Source organism: Staurois parvus, unplaced genomic scaffold, assembly GCF_062004578.1.
Source record: "Staurois parvus isolate SC_StPar_1 unplaced genomic scaffold, SC_StPar_1.0 ptg000446l, whole genome shotgun sequence".
Taxonomy (NCBI): Eukaryota; Metazoa; Chordata; class Amphibia; order Anura; family Ranidae; genus Staurois; species Staurois parvus.
In genome coordinates this window covers 2,703,494-2,725,663 of record NW_028318242.1, presented here as the reverse complement: position 1 = coordinate 2,725,663, position 22,170 = coordinate 2,703,494, and the positions used below count along the sequence as shown (strand labels likewise).

Sequence of the window (22,170 nt, the reverse complement as noted above, 5' to 3'; positions counted from 1 at the left end):
ATGTTATTTGCCCACAGCTATCACAGGATACAGGGTGCTCTGATTGGCCCAGGTACCATGTGATCACTGGTGCCCAATCACAGATCACACACAACAGTAAACAAGGTTTACTAGGTGACGTGATTGAACAGCAATCATGTGGTATTTAGGCCACTCACAGGGGCCCGATACTCAGCACCACAATCCGCTGTGTCCATGGCGCACACAGTGCATATGAGCACACAACATATAGGCACAATGCAGTGCCTGGGGAAGCCTCCAGCCAGAAGTAAAATTAATGTTGGCTGGTCTGCAAGTGGTTAAGGAACCAAGGCACATAAGTTTGATGCCAAATGTAATTTTGTAAAGTTATTGGTGACCTGCTTTAACCTCCCTGGCGGTATGATTATGTCAGGAATTTTGTACCAAAAGCGGTACAATTTTTTGGAAAGGAAATATGTAGTTTTTTATTGTAGGCTGTAATTTTTAGGAATAACTCACTGAAATCTATCCGAAAAAGAGTCTATTAAACATTCCGGATATGATAAAACTTGAAACACGAAATCATAAATTATAATTTAATAAATAATCATAAAAAATAATAATATAATAATAATAAATTTAATTCAATAATATAATCAAACCAAAAACACTGAAATTTGAAATACAGAGGCAAATTCGCACATCGCTGAGCCAAGTCGCAAAATCGTTTTCAGTGTCTGATGACGAATTTCCCCACAAATCATTATCACTCAATTCTGCAAGTGGTTCTGATTTACTATCGCTGTTCTAAAACCGCTTTTGACGTAAAGGGACGCTTTTTGGCCGCCATGGACTTTTCTAAGTTTCCAGGCAGAAAGAACAGTCAAAATGCAGGCAGGGCACAGGACAAAGCAGTGGGGACAAAATGTATGTGAAATGCAGTGAAAAAGCAATGACAGCAAAAATGTCATTTTTTAAAAATTTCAAATTTCCCACCGGTTCGCTGCATGGTAAGCCCGAGTGTAGCTCGGGGTTACCATTCTTGGTATAGAAATTCTACCCCGAGCTACACTCGGGAATACCGCCAAGGAGGTTAAAGGATTAGATGAGCCCTATAACATCTCAACAAAAACAGCTTTTCTTGTGTGAATATGCAATATAAATGATGATTCAAGCATACAGCAATATTTAGCATTGTATCATGATAATGTACTCTTAAGAGACACTAATACTTTTAGAACTGCCAATATACAGAAAGATATTGGGCTTTCCTACTCTGACTTTAGCTGCCCACGCAACTGAGGCAGTCTGTATGCAATATAAAATTCAGATTATCCATACTCCGTTTCAGTGGTAAACTTACTGTATGGAAATAATCAATTGCACTTTCAAAATTTCCCATTAGACTGTGTATATATCCAATAGCTGAATAGGTGGAGGCATTTTGTGGTATCAGAACTAGAGCTTGACGATGATACTCTAAGGCATCTTCATATTTTCTGCAAAATAAGGAAGCATAATGCATTCAATGAAATGTACAGAGGATTTGTTTGTTTTTGATGGTCAAAACTAAAACTACTTTGACTTTTATTAAAAGGAGTAATATTATGTAATTACATTAACCCTTTAAATGTTTCTATACATACTATACATATGGGTTTTGCATCTAAATCCACTCTAACCAGAGGACCTAAATCTGGATGGAATTAACATAAAGGAAATACAACACCAATTTGGGGTGCAAACAGCAATGACATGCAGTAAAACCATAAAACCGATCAGCTTTTCTTCATTTAAACGAAAAGAGTGTAAAGCTTAAAGTTGCTAAGGGATATGGCAAATCAACATTCTATACAATACATTTAATATAAGTCTGATTAAACCCCTTGCTGCCTGTACTCATTGAAGTAGGTCTTCTTCCGTGAGGCCGCATATACCTGCTTGTGCTGGGAGGACTTAGTTCTGGATGGACTTAACATAAAGCAAATACAACACCAATTTGGGGTGAAAACAGCAAAGACATGCAGTAAAATCATAAAACCGATCAGCTTTTTCTTCATTTAAACACAAAAAGAGTGTAAAGCTTAAAGTTGCTAAGAGATATGGCAAAGTAACATTCTATACAATACATTTAATATAAGTCCCATTAAACCCCTTGCTCCCTGTACGCATTGAAGTAGGTCTTCTTCCTCGAGGCCTCATACATGTGCTTGTGCTGTGATTTGCATTTGCAGAGTGGTGCAGAGAAGCACACTCTTAATTACTCCACAGTTCTGTCTGTTTCAGGCTCTTGTATGTGATATTACTTGGGATGGACAGGAGGAGGGATAGCGGGGATCAAGGGGAAAAGGCATGTTACAAACATCAGTTTCCCTGCGGTGCTCTGCGTTTGTTAATTGTTGTTATATCTACAGCTCGCTGTACAGATTCAATGTTCTGTGAGCTGTAGATCTGAACATTTTTTTCAGGGGTTCCCCAAGAGCTCAAACTTTTTGCCAAGGGTTCCTCCAAGGTAAAAAGAAACACTGGCATAGAGCAACTTGCATTTATTGCTGTGATTTAATACCCATTATGATTATTGTTCAACAGGAGAAGAGAACTTTCTTTACTCTAGAGCGGTCTGCTAAAGTTTACAGTTTTCTATAGTCCTTTTTTATGCAACAATTTCACTTAAGAAGCACAACGAATGTAAAAACTTACTTTAGTTTTCTACGTACATGACCCAAGTTGTTTAATAAAGGTTCCCATTTATCCACAGTTACCTGCAATTGGAAGAAAAAAGAAAAAAAAAAAAATCAAACCTTTAATAAGACCCACATCTTTGATATGTCTTATGTGTGTACTGCATAGGGGCTGCATATTTACAGTACAGATGCTTTAAAAAAAAGTACACAGAGCTATAATTAAATGGGTACTCATACTAAACACAGGTTCACCCTATTTACGAATAATCCATTTGCAAAGTTGAAGCAGAACCAAACTTTCTCAACCAACATTAACTATTTCTAATCCTTATGCTGCTAGTAACAGTAAATACAGTATATAATTTACTTGTTTTATTTGTTTTTTTACATTTCTTCAGTTGCTTTGTGGTTTCTGGCCCAAGCCAAAATGATGTCATACATCCCAGGAATCTTCATGGACAATTTTTTTCCTTTTGTCTGGAGGAGGAGAGAAGGGGGTTTCTCAGCTAGGCATACCCTCTTGCCTGCATACCTTGGCTAAGGGCAGATGGATTCCAAGACGTAATCACCTTCCCTTACCCAAGATGGCTGCAGCTAAAACTGCTAGGGTGGTCTTTTCAAAGTGATTTCTCAGCAAAATAAAGCATAGAGACATGGATTGGTAGATGAGTTTGCGTTGAATATTAACCATGAATTAAACAGTGTTTTCAGTTTATGGTGCACAGATACAGTTATGTTCCGCTTTAAAGTGGTTCTAAAGACAAAAAAAGTTATTTTCAGTTGCTGTGCCCTCACGTCCTTAAATACTTACCCAAGTCCTACATTGATCCAGTGTTGTGCCCATCTGCAGTTCTGCTCTCCCCTGTCTCTGCTCCCACAAGCTTGGCTGAAAGCAGCAGGAGCCATTGGCTCCTGCTGCTGTCAGTCAAATCCTATGAGAAGAGAGCAGGGTGCGGGGCCAAGCCACACTGGCTATTCATGTGCAATTTTTTAAACACTGTTTTGTACTGTTCTTTTTAATAGCATTGTATTGCATGTTACACTGTGTTATGCTGAATTTGGAAAATCAAATTTTGTCATATACATCAAAATAAAATCTGCAATAAAGTACAATAAAGGTTGTCAGGGCTTCACTGGAGAAACCCATGAGGAAAAAAAAAAGTATAAGAGCACCAATCTAAAAAAAAATATTATCTTCTATACAAACTGTGTGATTCTAACTTCTAGTCACAAATACTAACACTTTGCCCAAGTGTATGTCTCAACTTAGAGGAATATGGCCACAGATCAGTGAAAAATTACCTCGTTTCCAATGGCTCGGATTTTCTCTAGTGCTTCCAAGAACCATTTCTCAGCAGTTTTCCAGCTGTGAAATTAGTGAAATACTGGTAAATCAGCATAATCCACAACATGCCATTAAAAGCTCACAGTTAATAATAATGTGTATCCATTACAAAAACTAAAGTCAAGTTCTATATATTATTCTTCCATCTCCTGCTTTAATTTGTTATTACTAGTGTCATTTATTTGTTTATACTGAAAAATATAATATAAAATCTAAATGTGTGCCAAGGTAACTGTCTTATAGTAAGATACATCAACACCTACTCTCCATTCTGAAATGCCACCACACCAACTTCATGCATAACAAACGGATCCTCTGGCGCAATACTCAGAGCCTGACTAAAGAATCTTTCTGCCAGCTTGGAATTATTAGTCAGGCCATACTCCAGTCCAATATACAGCATTGGCAAATGACATCTGCAAACAAATATTACAGCATTTATCAGTAATTTGAAGCTATTACAACAGTCAAATAAGTAAACCATGATTGGCCACTGTGGTGGCTGCATTAAGGATTTTCCTTTCATACCCTTTCATCAGCTGGGCTGCTGTGAAATATGCAGCCATTGCTTGGTCATGTTCACTTTCCACTGCAAATGAATGTCCATATGCAATCCAAGCTGGACCATAGCTTCTCTCTAGTGTGGTGGCTTTGCTAAAATTCAAACAATAGGTTAAAATAGAGCATGTTTTTAGAAATATGTAAAAATGTTATGTTTAATTAAATTTACATACTCATACATCAGGCATAATGCATAAAGATTTTACCTGAGATACCTTCTGGCATGTTCATTTTTATGCCCCACCATGAGATAGTAACAACCCACTGCAAACCAGGACACCTGAGGCACAAATGTAGCAAACACAATAAAATAAGCAACAATATAATCAACATCATCTTGTAATATTATGTGCTTTGGGTGTTGATTAGGAGATACTGTATATATAAATCTTTTCAGATACACTATGTAACTCAGACAACTAGAGTAAAGCAGGCCCACACATTATGTCTTTTTCATTCAACCAGCGTATGTGTGTGTATATATATATGCCAATTCCCCATCCACACATTCCCTCCTGCTCTGCTATTGTGTTCTCATGGTGGGGAGCCTTCCCTGCCATGAGAACACAATGATCAGTGCTGCTGGCTATAGCCAAGGACACTGATTAATCAGGAAAGACCTAACAGGGTGGTTATATAGAAGGCAATTGATAGTTTGACTTTTTTACAACCAGGGTGCCCACAGAGGGATTGAAATTCATCCAGTCCCTGCTGAACTGGCCAAATTTCGATCCAAGTATGGCCAGCTTAACGCTCTAAAATATAGTAAATCTGATTTAGTAAAATATAGTTGCAGAGAGTCTGAATTTGGGTCCAATGAAACTACAGAGATAAGGGCTAACTCCAAAGCAAAAAAAAAAAAAAATCAAGGTTGGGTGGACAGCAGTGTTGAAAATTACGTTGAAGGGGAACTTAAAGTGGAAGAAAAGCCCTGAACCTAACTATTCTTAACAAGGTTTGCTCCTCCTAGCCTGCATACCCTGGAAAAAAAAGATCTGTATACTTATCTATGTTTAATTCAGCCCCGTCATGTAAGCCTGCATGTCCAGCTTCCTTGTATCTGTGAGTAGCTGCTGTAGGGGACAGGGGGGAGCACCAACAACCGCTGGGACATGGCAGCCTATGACTTACATCACAGTTCCCAAAATTCACAGCCATTGTTAAGCACTGCCTTACACAGGAAACCTGAAGCTGCAGGATCACATGACTGGACTAAAAAAAGTAAGTACACAGATCTCTTTTACACAGGGTATACAGGATAGGTAAGAGGAGGAGCAAAGGAACACTTTTAGGAATAGTTAGCGTCAGGGTTTACTATCACTTAAACTCATTGATTTAACTATTTAACTAAAGGACTCAGGTTAGAAATGTTCAAGAACTGTTATTAAATCCTTAATCAAACATACCAGTGTTGATTTCTGCAGTTTTGATTCACATTCTGCATACTAGTACATGTGCAATGTATACTACATTCAAGGCATGCCTCTATGGATAACAGTCACAACTGTGCTTATGTCAGCTTTCAACCCATCTTGCAAATCTTCAAGTGATAGGTGGCATGGGTCACATGTGCAGCACCATGCAGATCTAAATAGAGTCCAACATGCCTCTTCCTCAGTGGATAGCAGGATTTAGTTCTGCTCTAACAGAATGTCCCTCCACGCACACCCATGCCAAAATCTTTCAGCTTTCTTTTAAAGTGATACTAAATGATATGCTTATTCTTCAAAAAATAATCCATACATGCCCACAATATTGGCCATGTAATCTATTTTTTCATTACATAAATTCTTAAGGTGTTCTTTGCGTCCTTGTAATGTCCTCTGTGAGCTTCCAAACCTCTCCCTTCCCTCTCACTTTCCCTTTTTGGAATGAGCAGTGCACATGGATTGTGGTCATGTGCACTGCTCTATGCACTCTACAAATCCCATAGTCCACAGTCCATCTCAGGAGCAAGCAAGAGAATGGTACCATGGAGAGTGACCTCAGTTACCCTCTAACAGGAAGTTGGATCATAGCAGCAAAAAAAAAAAAAAAAAAAAAACATGGAAAAGGCTGAGAGCAATATGAGCTACTTTTTTTAGTTAGCATACTTGGAAGTTTTTTTGTTTTTTTTTTTAATCGAAGTTTAGTGTCGCATTAACTAAAATGTGGTAGAGAGATACAAGGCCAATGTTGATGGGATTTTTTTTAATTCAGAATTGCTTGTCTCCTCATAAAAGTCTATAGGAATGCAGCTTCAAGCACATCAAATGTACCTGGAATGAATTCAAACTGATTTCAGAAGCTTCTCAAACTGATGTCCAAAACACATTACATTTGCCCATCCATAAACTGGCTAACAGTCTACAGTCATATATGTTGGCAACAAACACAGGAAAAAAGGTGGGAAATCTAACCAACAGGTCTCTGCACTGAAACCCAGATTGGTGGGTTAACAACAACTTACATTACACCTATCTTATTTGAAATCTTTTTGCTTCCATATGAAACAATTTGCCACCATTTGTGGAAAAAGAAACCAAGGTCTTTAAGATTTTAGAGCAAGGTCCTGCTATCAGAAGCTTGTATGGCTATACACTGTGTGCACAATTATTAGGCAAGTGAGTATTTTGACCAAATCGTCATTTTTATGCACATTGTTTAACTCCAAGCTGAGTAAACTTGAATGTTTATGGGATTTAAGCACATCAGGAGATGTGTATTTGTGTAATGAGGGAGGGTGTGGCCTAAGAAGATCAGCACCCTATATCAAGGTGTGAATAATAATTAGGCAGCTTCTTTTCCTCAGGTAAACTGGGCCAAAAAAAAAAAAAAGATTTAACTGACTCTGAAAAGTTAAAAATTGTAAACATTGTCAGAGGGATGCATTACTCATGAAATTGCTAAACTATTGGGGTGCGATCATAGAACCATCAAACCTTTTGTTGCAAATATTCAACAGGGTTGCAAAAACAAACAAAAAAAAAAAGATGCAAATTAACTGCCAAAGATTTGAGAGGAATCAAACGTGAAGCTACCAGGAACCCATTATCAGGGATGTTCAATTTCTATCGCCCGAAGCCTGGGACATTGTAGTTCCTGGCGCAGGGCAGGTACTTTTTTTTTTTCTATCATTCAGCCCTGCTGCGGGCAAGCAGCAGGTCTCATCTGTCAGGTGAAAGCATTCGGGTGGCAGCGCTGCCGCCAATTGCTTCCACACAGTGCCAGCCTCCGCTCCACCTGCATGAACCGCCCACTGTCTCCCAGGCTCTGCTTGCCCAACTGTGAGCCCTGGACCGGCTCACCGCTGTCAGCTAGAGGGGAGGGAGGAGACGGACACATCAGTTCTCCTCCCCTTCTTGTCCTGACCCGGAAGTGACATTATGATTTCACTTCCAGGTCCCTGTTCAAAGATTTCCTGGCCATCAAGGCCTGGAAAGAATGTAATACAGTGCGATGTGCACTGTATTACATTCAGGGGAGGCATCCAGGGTGTTTTAGACCCTGGGTGTCTCAATAAAGAGAACCTGTCACCCAAAATCATCACATAGGGGACTTTGTTCCCTATATGATGAAAAAAAAAATTAAAAAAGTTAAGAAAATGTTTTTTTACTTTTTTTTTTAATTGTAAAACATCAAAGTTACACCCAAGCACACAACATCCCCCCCCCAAAAAACAATTGAGGCACCCCCACATATACACACGTAAAAGCACACGCTGGGGTACCTACACATGAAAACGCTGATTACGATACACATTACTTATCACCGCACACGCCAGAGTGAGAGCAATAATTCTAGCACCAGACCTCCTTCGTAATGCTAAACTGATGACCTATAAAGGGGGCTTTAAAAGTGTTGCCTATAGAAAATACGGGGTACTGAAGTTTGTAGCCATTTCATAAGTGCATGCAAAGTTAAGTTTTGACATGTTGGATATCTATTTACTCAGTGCTACCTGGTCTTTTATATTTTACAAACAAATATGGTCATTTTTTGCTTTTTTTGTCCCCTAAAATTTTTTAACTAAAATTCTGCGGTAATATCATGAGACATTAAAAATTGGAACTACCACTATTTTATTCTCTAGTCTCTGCTTTCAGAAAATATATGTTTGGGGTTTTGTGTAATCTTCTGGCCTAAAATTATTTTTTAAATGTGTGCAAAAAACACAAAAACAGCTCTGGCAGTGAAAGGGATAAAGGGTAAGCCCCCTTTCCTGACAAGTACCCAATCGGTGCTCATTACACTGCAAAGTCTCTCCCCTCCCTGTTAGTCCCTGGCTACGGAGCTGGAGAGAGGCAGGGAGGGGAGGAGGAGATAAATAGCGCAATGTTAAAATTATTAAACGTTTAAGTCGTCATAAAGCCCCTTTTAATTTTAAAAGCCCCAGACATTCCTAAAAGCAGCTCAGATTTAAATACGGTTTTGGTTCAAATGTATCTTTTTTTATCTGGACAAGTAGATTATCATGAGGAACAAGTAGATTGGGGCACTGATTTAGTTCCTGGGCGAGTTTTTTTTTTTTTTAAATTTTCACACCCCCTGCATTATCCTCCAGTGCTGTCATTCTAAAACTGCAACCTACCTGGAGTGCCCAGCAGTACAAGGTGTTGAGTGCTCAGAGACATGGCCAAGGTGAGGGAGGCTGAAACCCAACCACCACCGAACAAGGCACAAGTTGAAACGTCAAGACTGTGCCAAGAGATATCTGAAGACAGATTTTTCAAAGGTTTTATGAACTGATGAGAGTGACTCTTGACGGACTTTTTCGGGTTGAAGATGGACTCAAAATCAACTCCCAAACCTACTGCCAGTTTTTAGAAGACACTTCCTTCAAGCAGTGGTACAGGAAAAGTCTGCATCTGTCAAGAAGACCATGATATTTATGCAGGACAATGCTCCAGTGGCTAGCCAGTAAAGGACTTAAAGATGAAAGAATAAAATTACATGGCCCCCTTCCTCACCTGACCTAAACCCTATTGAGAACTTGTGGGCCCTTCTTAAATGGGAGGTTACAGAAACAGTACACCTCTCTGAACAGTGTCTGGGAGGCTGTGGTTGCTGCTGCACAAAAAAGTTGATCGTGAACAGATCAAGAAACTGACACTCTCCGTGAATGGAAGGCTTATGACTGTTATTGAAAGAACGGTGGCTATATTGATCAATGATTTTTTTTTTTTAAATGTCAGAATGTTTATTTGTAAATTTTGAGTTGTTCGTTTATTATTCTCATTTTAGCAGATGAAAATAAACAAGTGAGATGGGAATTCTTTTGTTTCTCATTTAGTTGCATACAAATTCTGCACATTAATAGTTGCCCAATAATTGTGCACACATAGATATTCTCCTAAGAAAGCCAAAACCTCACTTTTACTTTCTTAAATATTCAGGTTTGCGGTTTATAAACATTTTGAATGAGAACTGTAGTTGTTCAACATTGAAATAATCCTCAAAAATACACCTTGCTTAATTGTGCACACAGTGTATTCTATAAAAGTATAAGGTAGAATTGCACACTACAAACCAAATGGGATAAAACATGTACATGTCACAATGTAACTGCATTCTCATGTGGTTATGGCAACACAACATACACAGTGTAAAAAGGAAAAACACCAGCACTTTTCTTTTTTTTTTTTTTTTTTTTTAGATATAAACACTTCAATACTTACAGGATTATTTGGATATAAATCAACTAGTTTATGTGAGAGATAGAAGAGTTCTGTAAAAACAAAAATGTATTTTTTGAATATAAAAGATCAATTAAAATTACTATGCAAATAGACACACAGAATGTCAACTAAGAACTTACCATTTGCTTTGTTCAGCTCTACAAGAGTGCCTATATGTACAGGTAAACAATTTGCATGAAAGGGATCTTTTTCCATAACCCTGAAAATGCAAAAAAAAAAAAAAAAAAATGTATTGCACTCTATAAGTCTCCAAAACCTTTTCTTTATCTCGTGCAGCTACTCCTAGTTTCTGCTTGTGTTTCCCATAACATGTGGCTGCTTTTTCCTAAACGGCCATATTTCAATTGTACAGTTTCACTATTATTTATCTTGAGAATCTCAGCTTTGTCTTCGTTTTGGATAAAGCAGTAGCGGTTAGAACCACTGTCAGGTTTTTATTATTGTGTGTGTCACACTCATCTTAAAATGTCCTGATCACCAAATTTCAGTAAGAATTTTGAGTTGCCATCTGAACAGGAATAGAGGGTCAATCTTCCAATGAGACACTTGACCTGTGACAACTTAAGAGGGGATGTCCCTCGCATTAGAAAGGTATTACTCCCTAACTGGACACCCAAACTGGATGGGGTGGGGGGAAAAAAAAGACAATTGACAGCAGTTTTAACCGTCCCCTACTTTCTCCAAAATGAAAATAAGGTTTGGGGTTTAGATATATTTTAAACTTTCGGTTATGTTCAATACCTGCCTATACGTCCGGTCTCACAGTAAGAAATATGGCTTTACTCATCAGCAGATACCACAGACTTTTTTCCTCATTTCAGTGATTAGTGTTAACAGGTCCAAAAATATGTAAACAGGAAATTATGAAAAATAATCCCAGCTGACCTCACTTCTACACTCCACAACTCAGAATTAAAATTCAGGGAGACATGGAGGTCTTGGCGATATTTCATCACCACCACTGATCCAAATCTACAAGTAATGTCCTACATTTGGAGAGAGTGAATGTAGTCCTGCTCTTGCTTGCTACTGAGTTGATAAACCCATTCCCTCACTGTATAATTTTAGGAAGTGACACCCCATCACTTGCATCATTTCTACCCCTTATCTTTACTAGAAACTGGTACCAACAGTTTTCCTCATTCTCTAAGCAAACATACTATGTGGTTGCTATGTCTCTGAAAGCGACATATCATTGGGTTACTGGTACCTGTGGGTTCAAGGGTCCCTTCACTCTGTTCTTTGAAAACTCAGAGCATGCTGATGCTTGTAATGCGTTCCATAAAAATATCTTTAATTGAATGACTCTAGCAATAATCACTGTGTTCTCCCAGCAGGCATGACTCCCTCCACCACCCCCACCAAGGGAAAACACAATAGCTCCGCTGGAGGGATTCCTCCATCAACACTGACTGTGTTGATAGTGGGATCGAGCAATTCACATCCTCTATGGCTGGCTTAAGACCTGTACTTTGAAACAATTCTCACTTCAGCTTACTTACTGTTGCTATTGCTTTTGTAATGGGCTCAGGTAAGATCATGTAACAGATATTTCTGTAATGAGAAGTGCTAAAATAAAAAAAAATCCCCCCAAAAAATCTCAGCCATGATCATGTCCCAGTCAACTTCTTCTGATTATACTGATGTTTTTCTTCAGTTCACGGGTGTGAATAATTGAATTAATGTTAGAATATTCAAAAAACATGTAGAAACATTTCTGGGTCTTGATACAAAAATATAAGTTGATTATATTGAGCATGTATACACATTGACTATATACTAAAGTATATTATATTATTTGATTATTAATTTATTTCACTAATCATATTTATTTATTCCACCAAATCCTATCAATAATCACCTGTCCTTACCAAACAGAATTTAGCAGAGCACAATTTTATAGAAATACAAAAAAAAAAAAAAACAATTAGAGTAGTGAAACACGTTTACTTACGCAGATGTAAGTTTATAACACATCTTGAAGTCACAGTTGTAGTAATGTCTTTCTGCCAAGGAGACCACTACATCTAAGTTTTCCTGAAGCCCATCTACAGATTCTGGAATTACTGTTTCACTAGGCTTATTGTACTGAAAAACACAACCATAGTTAAGGTTACAGCAGCAAAGAGGTAAAAACAAAGACAACAAAAACTTGGGTTTTATTGTATTCTTTTATGCAGTAAATAAACCTGTGATAAAAAAATGTTATGGTATTCTGCATAGCTGTTGACTTTGGTATAATTTTTTCCCATGGTACCCCTGCATCCATTAAGATGTGCATGCTTCCTTGCTACTCCCCAAGAGCCACTTATGAATTAGCCAAGGGAGTATGTAGATCAAAAAGAATCCTTGAGAAGCCTTTTTTTTTCCAAAACTCCATAGGTAAGGGCACACTGTTGACTTTATTCAGTAACAATTAAAGCATGAAACAAGAAGAAATTTGAGTTGGCAGGACCTTTGATGATCCCAGTATAAGTCTCTATGAATGACAAGTAAATGAAAGAGGTTAGACTTTATTTGTAAATATGTTCTATTTCGCTGGCTACAATGAAACAAGCCAATGTGATTTACAAACATATTTATTCTTTAAATAACTGCTGTAGAAAATAAACAGTATGTCTGCGGAAAAACCCAGCTAATGAGCTTTTACTTGCGCTGAAAGTCTGAATACAAACATAAGACATTGGTTGGTTAAGCAACCTCCTTTATGGCATCCTTAAGAGGAAAATCTATGTAACAACTGCTTCATAATAGGATTCTTTTTTCTTTTTGGTTTGGAGGGTAAAAGATGGAATTTTTTTGCATGGGACTCGAGTGGTTGTAAAATCAAAAATTTGTTTTACCTTAATACATCCCTAAAAACTTACCTGTCACCAATCCTGCGCTGTCTCTGCTTCAGCACAGCTCCTCTCACTTCCTGATCTTACAGGGAACACTGAGAGCAGTAGGAACCACAGGCTCCTGCTGTTGTCAGTCAAACTCCTGTGAGAAGGAAGCAGGGGCATGGCTAACTAATGCTGTGTCTACGGATGCACACAGCCCAGCTTGGAAGCATGTGCACCCAGCTGAGGGATGAGCAGACAGTGCAGGCGAGGGCCTGCCAAAGAGGAGGTAAGTGATCACTCTGTGCAATATTGTTGCACAGAGCAGGTAAGTATAAAATCTTTATCTTAAAAAAACAAAAAAAACTACCTTTAATATCACTTGTATATCATTTGGTATATACAGTATATAAAACAAACACTCTCTTGCCTCAGTTTTCATTTTATAGGCTTTAAATTTGCTCTTATTCTAAAAGAAATTCACAAAGAGCTTTAGTTTATTTTGCAGGAGTAAATGCTTATTTGTTCCATCAAAGTTATTCAAAATACATAAAATGAAATCAATTAATTGAGTATTTACATAGCAGTCACTCTTTTTACCTTTTTCAGCTTGTTTTCAAAGAGGAAACGGAGGAGTTCTTGATCTTCTGGACATTTCTTACTGAGGGGTAGCGAATCAAGAAGTTCTTTCTCTGCAAAGTAAAAATGTATTTCAGAAGGTAGTCCTGAACCAAGCCATAACCACTGGTGTTTTCACAAGTGAAATAATTTATTATATGGTAGACTTATGAAGAATGGTCTTAACCACTTGACCTCCAGAGGATTTACCCCCCTTAATGACCAGGCCTCTTTTTGCTATACAGCGCTGCACTAATTCAACTGATAATTGCGCTGTCATGCAACGCTGCACCCAAACAAAATTTATGTCCTTTTTTTCACACAAATAGAGCTTTCTTTCGGTGGTATTTGATCACCTGTGCATATTTTGGAGAATATATGTAGAATGGAGGAACTTTACCATATGGAGGAAGATAAAATGGAGGAAGATAAAATGGAGGAAGATAAAATGGAGGTATTTCGTACAAGTTGGGAAAAGTGGATACAGTTTAAAAATTCAGAGGTATACCTAGAATATGTGAAAAGAAGGGGAAGGGGATAAATTTAGTACAGTATAATACCAGTAATAGCTAAGGTTCAGGATTTCTAGAATGAAGTTAAAAATGCATAATCAAAGGGTGGGGTAAGGGGAGGTGTAAAAGGTCACCGAGATTAACTACTTGCCCTCCTAAGGATTTACCCCCCTTAATGACCAGGCCTATTTTTGCTACTCGGCGCTACACTAATTCAACTGATAATTGCGCGGTCATGCAACACTGCACCCAAACAAAATTTACGTCCTTTTTTTCACACAAATAGAGCTTTCTTTCGGTGGTATTTGATCGCCTGTGCGGTTTTTATTTTTTGCGCTATAAAAAAAAAAGGCTGACAATTTTGGAGGAAAAAAAAAAAACAATATTTTGGACTTTTTGCTATAAAACATGTCCAGTAAAAAAAAATTTAAAAATCAAATTTAGTCATAAATTTCTGCCAAGATGTATTCTGCGACATGTCTTTGCTAAAAAGAAAAAACCCAATACGTGTAAATTAATTGGTTTACGTGAAAGTTATAGCGTTTACAAGATACTGGGATTTTTAGGGTTTTTTTTATACTAATAATGGCGGCGATCAGCGACTTATGGCGGCGATCAGCGACTTATGACGGGACTGCGACGGACATTCTGGCATTGGGGGGTACTGACTTGGGGTCACTGACATCCCCAGTGACACCAAAACAGTGATCAGTGCAAAAAAAAAAAAACACTAACACTGTACTAATGGCACTGGGGAGGAAGGGGTTAAGTTTATTATTCAGGGAAAGGGTTAACTGTGTGAGGGGAGTGTTTACTAGGGGGCGGGGATGTGTACTGCTGGGAACACCGCTGATCGGGAGAGAGAAACTCTTCTGTCCCAATCAGCTTGTCCTGGAGCTGTCAGGGAACTGACAGAAAGCACAGCTACTGCAGCTGTGCTCTCTGTCAGCGATTGCCGCCGATCGCCAGGACATAGCAGGTAACGACCGGCTGTGACCCGGCGACTGACATCCGCGGCTGTGATCGGCGGGACAGGTAGGGCGGCAGCGCGCCTCGCGCACGCCCCCCGTTTTAAAACGTGGTTTTGCCCAGCCGTGCCACCCTGCCGCCGTATTTCTACAGAGGCTGGGCGGCATGTGGTTGATGACCTCACTGGCCTAATGTTCTGCAACACTAACATCCCCCACACTCTGTCAACACAATCGAATAATACCTTGTCAGTCAGGAAATAATGACTCACTCCCTTCTAAGAATTCTCCAGAGCTTCTTCCTTCCTATGTAACTCCCTACCCCAATTTGTCCAGCTATCTCTTACTCTGTCCACCTTTCAGCAATCTTTGAGATCTCCTTTCTTCAGAAAAGTCTAAGCCACCTCTACCTAAAAACTGTACTTTTACTTTCTCCATTAACTCAACCCTCACAGTTAAAGCTGAATTCCAGACGTTTTTGAGTTTACAAAAACTGTAGCTACTGACTTTTAATAAACACACACTTACCTGTCCCGGGGTCCAGTGATTTACTCACCCATGCTGACACTTCTCTCCACTGCGCCTGCATCTCAACTGTGGGCACCAGGCTGTGACAGCTTGCATCTTCACAGCCGGGTGCCCACTGGGCATGCGTGAGTCACGTTGCGCATCCTGATTGGTCCAGCTGTCTTCTGGGACCTGTGAAAGTTCCCAAGAGACTGCAAAAGGAAAGAGGGGGCCAAACTTCCAGCTCACTTCACCACAGCAAACTGAGCCAGAAGTGGGAGCGGGTACCTTTCAAAACCAGGTACCCCCTCCCCCACCAAAAGGTGCCAAATACGGCAGTGGAGGGGGGAGGAGGCAAACAAGCGAAGCTTCCACTTTTGGGTGGAACGCCGCTTTAATCCTTAGATCACTTGCCCCTCCCTTTATAATGTAAGCTCCCACAAGCAGGGCCTTCCTAATGCATAATAAACTCTTAACAATAATAATTTACACTGTTACTCGCAGATCAGGCAAAATTAGCACACACAGTACCATCAAACTGTAGTTCATATGAAAATATACCTATATTAAGTAGAAGTAGTTTAATGTAATGCTTGATTGTAGTATGTAGCTCCAGTGCAGCTATACAACTGAAAGCAGAAAACTACTAATAGAGCTCCCAAACTACAGTATACCATGGTTTGTATAATCCTCATAAATCTAAGTGCATTCTAGTAATGAATTAGCGGTTATGGTGAAAATTCCCAACCTTCTTGTGCTGTTAGCATATGGTGTGCTGTTAAAAGGTCAAATGCTTCAAAACAGTAAACATCAAACTTCAAGGCCTCTTTGTAACTGTAAGTTGCCAGTGTTCGGTTATCCAAGGCATCATATATCTTCCCACGCAACAAGCAAATGGAGCTCTTAATCTACAAAATGAAAAAAAAAATTAAAAACTGAAAACCCCAGAATAAAATAGGGAAAACAGTAATAAAAGCTATTTGACAACTCTGTAGACTATTATTTTCTTTAACATGAATTTAAAAAAGGTTTAATTCATTGAGTTTAACCCATGTTCCTAGGAACCTGAAGTCAAAAAAATATTAAGTTGGAAAGAAGCATGGAAGCATGTGTTGCGTTTTTGAATTTGTAGTACGACGTTGATGTAACTTTACACTCTCTGGAACTCAGGTAGTATCAAAGTCGCATCAAAGTAGTACAGGAACCTTTATGTGTCCAAAGGCACATGTTAGGGTTAGGGGCTAGGGTTAGTGGTAATCATCAGGGTTAGGGTTAGTGGTAATCATTAGGGTTAGTGGTAATCATCGGGGTTAGTGGTAATCATCGGGGTTAGTGGTAATCATCAGGGTTAGTGGTAATCATCAGGGTTAGTGGTAATCATCAGGGTTAGGGTTAGTGGTAATCATCAGGGTTAGGGTTAGTGGTAATCATCAGGGTTAGGGTTAGGGGTAATAATCAGGGTTAGGGGTAATCATTAGGGTTAGGGGTACTCGTCAGGGTTGGGGGTACTCGTCAGGGTTGGGGGTACTCGTCAGGGTTGGGGGTACTCGTCAGGGTTGGGGGTACTCGTCAGGGTTAGGGGTACTCGTCAGGGTTAGGGTTAGCAGTAATTGTTAGGATTATCATTCTAACCCTGACAATTACTGCTAACATGTGACTTTGGACACATAAAGGTTCCTGCACTATTTTGATGCAACTTTGATGCTACTTGAGTGCCAGAGAGTGTAAAGTTGCATCAAAGTCACACTACAAGAACAGAACTGTCATACTTTTCTATTGGCCCCCCCAAAAATGCAAAAAAACGCATCAAAAACACAACACTAGCGTTTTTTGGTGCATGTTTATTGAAGTTTATTACACACAAAATGCAATCTGCTGCGGGAAAAAAAGTCCCGGACCCTTTCCAAAAAAATGCACGGGCTCAAAATGCACAGATGTGTGATCCATAGGAAACCATGTTAAATGGACAATAGTGCATTTCTGCAAAATACACTAAAACATGCATTTGTGTGAACCAAGGGTAAGAGTGTATCCACTATTTCCGACAGAAAAATGTATACTGACATTTTACTAATGTTGTATGTTCTACAGCTGTTTGTTGTTTTAATACAAAAAACCTTCCTATAAATACTTGCAATAAAGTATTTCTATAATACTTTATTTTCTTCATTGATTGTATTATTTACATTTGGTGAGTTTATCTACCAAGACTAAAATAGTGGATAGGAAGACATGTTTTCTCAAGTGTCAAAAAAGGTGATGAAGTAAATGCTTTTTGAATTAAGGGACATGAACGGTTTGTTTGAATCTTTGACCTTTGGGGGTATGTGCACTGATTGTAGTTTTAACTCTGTCATGATTATGTATCAGACTAAAGATGGCCATACATGGCTCAAATTTTGATGGTTTCCTGCTGAATTGGCTGAAATTGGAGCCGTGTGTGGCCCTGTCAGCACTACCTGGCTCTGCAAACTTTGACTGAAAAACAGAAGCCACCAGGTTTAAAATTGTTGGGTGAACAGGGACAGCATACTGTCAGTTGCAGTTACTGTTTGGGTAGCAACCAGGAATGTCACAGCTGATTAAATATAATATCCAGCAGCAGGGTGAATGAGGTCATCTTAATGCAAATAATCTTATCAGCCTGTGGCAATAGTTTATCAACTCAGATTTTACCGAGGACTGAGACATTTGCCATTCTCCGGAACTATCCCTTAAGATCTTTTCTTCTTTTGCACTCTTATCAAACAGCTTTTTACTGATGGGCTCCTCCATATCTAGGATATCAAGAGCTTGCTGGTACTCTTTTGCTGCGTACTTGAAAAGAAATAAGAAAAGAGAAAAAGAGACCATGCAAATAATGAGTATGTTCCAGATAAAAATTTTACAAAAGCAAATAAACACCTTATGCCTCAAAATGCTTCCCAAACCAGGCAACAAACTAATCATTATAAGCACCTTAAAAAGAATACCTCATTCCTATGACCAGCTGATGAGGTAGAATCCCCAGCACTACACACACTGTAATGACTAGTAAAGGGCCTGCCTCCCATGCACCAACAACCAGATGTTAGCTACTAGCTGGCTTCAGAATCCCCCTCAAAAAAGTGCTGGTCAGCACTGTGCAGCTCCGAATTCAATATTTAAACCTTGTAGCTGCTAAGCAGCTCATTTCAAAGACCTGATTAGCAGAGATATGGACTCCATAACCCCTTCCTCCCATCACAGCCCACAGACCTCAGGATTTTCTAACCTGAAATCTAGAGATGACAAGCCCATTTGATTGGTCAACAACACAAATTACAACTTAGCTGATCTAGAACATCTTTGTTAAAGGAAAAGTGCAGAGTCTATAATTGCTAACCACATTGTAAAAATGCTACTTGACTATCTCAGGCGTCAACATTTTCAGACACACTGACCCAGTACAAGCACTCAGATTACAGAAAGTGAGAACTCCTAACCTGCATATTTGTTCCAGTTAAATGGGAAATGGCTGGAAAAGTACTGAAGCATCTAGATCAGCATGACAGCCTGGGATCAGAGAACATCAGAGAACTATCTGCCCTTTATAAGTACTGCCGATAACATCCACGGTGTCTGGACTGACTCAGCAGACAGGTTCAAGAGATCAGATCGGCCACATCACACAAAGCTTAGATAACCTCTGTGTGTGGGGATAAGATTATGGCGCCATTTCCACTACTGTACTTAAAATCAAATAAAAACAATGTCATAGTATTTGTCTTACTGAAACAAAATGACCACCAATACCTATATAACTTCCTGTCCATTAACGCTCTAGAATGCTGCAAGCTAAATCTGGGTAGTCTCTTTAAACTTGCAATAACTGACAGAACAAAAGATGGCACGGCAAAGTTAAAGCAGGTCTTCACCCTCCATGTAATCATCCCTCCTCCAGTGCTCTGTACAATTAGAATTTTTTCTAATTTACTTTTTTTCCATGAAATTGTCTGGCCGCCCAAAATAACATTCGTCTAGGTGAATGACGTGCACGGTTCCCCCTTTGCCTCTCGGGATATGAACATCACATATCCCAGCAGGCATTCAGTAAAAGAGGGGGTGGGCCTAGCAGGGCATCACCAAGCCATGTACCAGCTGAGCCCAGAACAGCTGGCATCCTCTCGATGACATCACGGCAAAACTTTCCGCTGCAGAGCTGCCAGAAGAGAGAATTATCTCCGCTGGACAGCACTGGATAAGCTGGGTGGGTATCTAAAATTTGCTGATCTCACCATCATGACGGTAGGTGTTAATATACAAAGTGCAGAGGTGGTGGGGAGGGTGAAAAACTACTTTAAGAAAGATGCCACTATATGCTTTTACAAATGAACATTATTTGTGAACAGGCAGGATTCTACATACATGACATCGAGCTGCAAGATAACGACATGCTTCAAACACCTATAATGAAAAGTAAAATACACATAAATAACACTAAATCTTTTCGATAAAATTCCATCAATTCAATGCTACTCTGGTATACTGCATGTGAACATGCTTCTATTCTGCAACCCTTCAAAACAAAAATAAAAAAATGTATCTTATGTTTCTATGTTCATATGGAAAAAGTGATGATCAAACTTGCTCCCTGTCTACTAATATGCCAGTGGCTTTTCAACAACCCTTTGTTACCCTCAGGCCTCTCCCCTCACCGTTTCTCATGGTGGATTAACAAGGGTATGTACAGGATAGGGCTCTTTCTTGACCATAGAGGGAAAAAACCAGTACAATACTTCCTCCAAACTCTTGGGATGCTCTCGTTGGAAATGTTCTGCTTCCACCAAAAACTCAACTTCTTGAGTTCCCTTAAACAGAATACAGATGGCATTATCTCGAGGATACTTTTTGAGAACAAATGCATCTGGGATGCCGGTTCAAGAGGGGGTGTATCAATAATGTACCTTATACCTTTCCTCACCCTGACAAAATTACCTGATCAGCATGGGAAACATATCAGGGAAAAGAAATAGAAGTGGAGAACTGGTCTACTATAGTGCACAAGGGGATCCTCAACACAACACTCGCAGAGGCGAAGTATAGAGTTCTGTCTCGTTGATATATGGTGCCATCAAGACTTGCCAAGATCTTCCCCGATGCCTCAGCACTATGCTGCAGCGTTGTGGACAGGAAGCCACCATGTACCATGTATGGTGGACCTGTCTGAAAATTAAGCACTTTTCGACCAGAGTGATCCATTTTGTGACCTCTGTTAACCTAGTTAAAAAATGCAAAAACTGTGTTTTTTTTACGATTTGATGGATGATATTCCCACACATACCCAAGCCCTTATTTTTAATATTCTACTAGCTGTGAAAATGTCTGGTGATGAACATAGCCACAACTAAATTCAAGCTTTCTTGGATAATTTTTCAGGAAAAGCTGGCTAGTATTCTTCCCTGCACATACTGTACATGGATCGAAATTCATCCGGTCTCTGCTGAAGCGGCCAAATTTCAATCCATGTATGGCTAGCGTTAGTTTACTTTACCACATGTATCATAATTAAAGGTAGTCAGTAGACCATATAATATATTTGAAACATGATATCAAGTTTATTTACTGCTAAGATTAGCCCCCCCGAGGTTAGCACTTAATAGGGCTTTGGCATGTTAATTCATTTGAGGTAAGCATTTTTGCTTTTTTTTACATGCTATAAAATCAGTAAATATTAAAAAAAAAAAAACAATACAGTTTACATACATACATAACAAAAAGTAACTGACATGCAAAAACGGGGACTTTATAGGAGAGCTGATCAAATTTGTCGGCTGTGGCAAAAACGTACCTTATCCAATTTTCGTGACCGTAAAGCATGTGATGCTCTGTGATACTGAGTAGTCAGATACAGACATTGTGCCAACCAATAAACATCTTGTGGTTCCTCTGGAAAAAAAAGAACATAAAGTCCTTTACATTTAAAGATTTACAGGATTTTAACCACTTGCATAAATCAAAAGTTCCTCAGGGGAAGAAAAAAAAAAAAAAAAAAGACAGGAAACAAAATATTAATCTAATACCTGGAGTGATACCAAAATTAGTCCCCTTCCACATAGGACAGACTCCGCCAGGAGTCCGCTTGCTCAGCGGGGGGGGGGGGGGGGGGGGGGGGGGGGGGGGGAATCAGTCTGCACACAGATACAGCCCGTTCACCTCTATGGGCGGTTGGATGTAAAAAGGACTGCCTGTCCGTTTACACCCGTCTACCATACGATCTGTTTTTAGCAGATCAAATTGGATGTAGGGGGGTGTAAATAGACACATGTCTGTTTACATCCACTGCTCCATAGAAGCCAATGGAGGGTCTAAACAGTTCTGCCTGAAAAACTGACAGGTGGCTCTAATCAGCTCGCTCGTGTAAATGGGGCCTAAAAAGTTAAAAGTTTGACCGCTTCAACAAGGTGATCATTATCAGCCAAGTGTTTCCCATTATGATTTTCTTACAAATAGGTGCAGAAGTTTTTATGTTACATGTGTTCCGTGTTTAAGAGAG

The 22,170-nt window shown here is 39.3% G+C and overlaps 1 protein-coding gene across 3 annotated transcripts in view; it reads right to left on the bottom strand.

Annotated features, from left to right (window-relative positions):
* The window catches only part of CDC16 (cell division cycle 16), a 42,436-nt gene that overhangs the window by 6,218 nt on the left and 14,048 nt on the right, over window positions 1-22,170 (bottom strand). For 2 of the 3 annotated variants that reach the window (XM_089688123.1, XM_089688124.1), the window contains exons 3-16: window positions 21,466-21,563; window positions 20,043-20,081; window positions 18,333-18,473; window positions 16,405-16,564; window positions 13,652-13,743; window positions 12,184-12,317; window positions 10,349-10,428; window positions 10,209-10,258; window positions 4,758-4,831; window positions 4,519-4,644; window positions 4,254-4,406; window positions 3,948-4,011; window positions 2,662-2,723; window positions 1,325-1,460 (exon numbers count right to left, since the gene is read on the bottom strand). In XM_089688123.1, the coding sequence (XP_089544249.1) occupies window positions 1,325-1,460; window positions 2,662-2,723; window positions 3,948-4,011; window positions 4,254-4,406; window positions 4,519-4,644; window positions 4,758-4,831; window positions 10,209-10,258; window positions 10,349-10,428; window positions 12,184-12,317; window positions 13,652-13,743; window positions 16,405-16,564; window positions 18,333-18,473; window positions 20,043-20,081; window positions 21,466-21,563 (1,409 nt within the window). The remainder of the gene's footprint in view (window positions 1-1,324; window positions 1,461-2,661; window positions 2,724-3,947; window positions 4,012-4,253; window positions 4,407-4,518; window positions 4,645-4,757; window positions 4,832-10,208; window positions 10,259-10,348; window positions 10,429-12,183; window positions 12,318-13,651; window positions 13,744-16,404; window positions 16,565-18,332; window positions 18,474-20,042; window positions 20,082-21,465; window positions 21,564-22,170) is intronic. The other variant, XM_089688125.1, reaches the window with a different exon arrangement.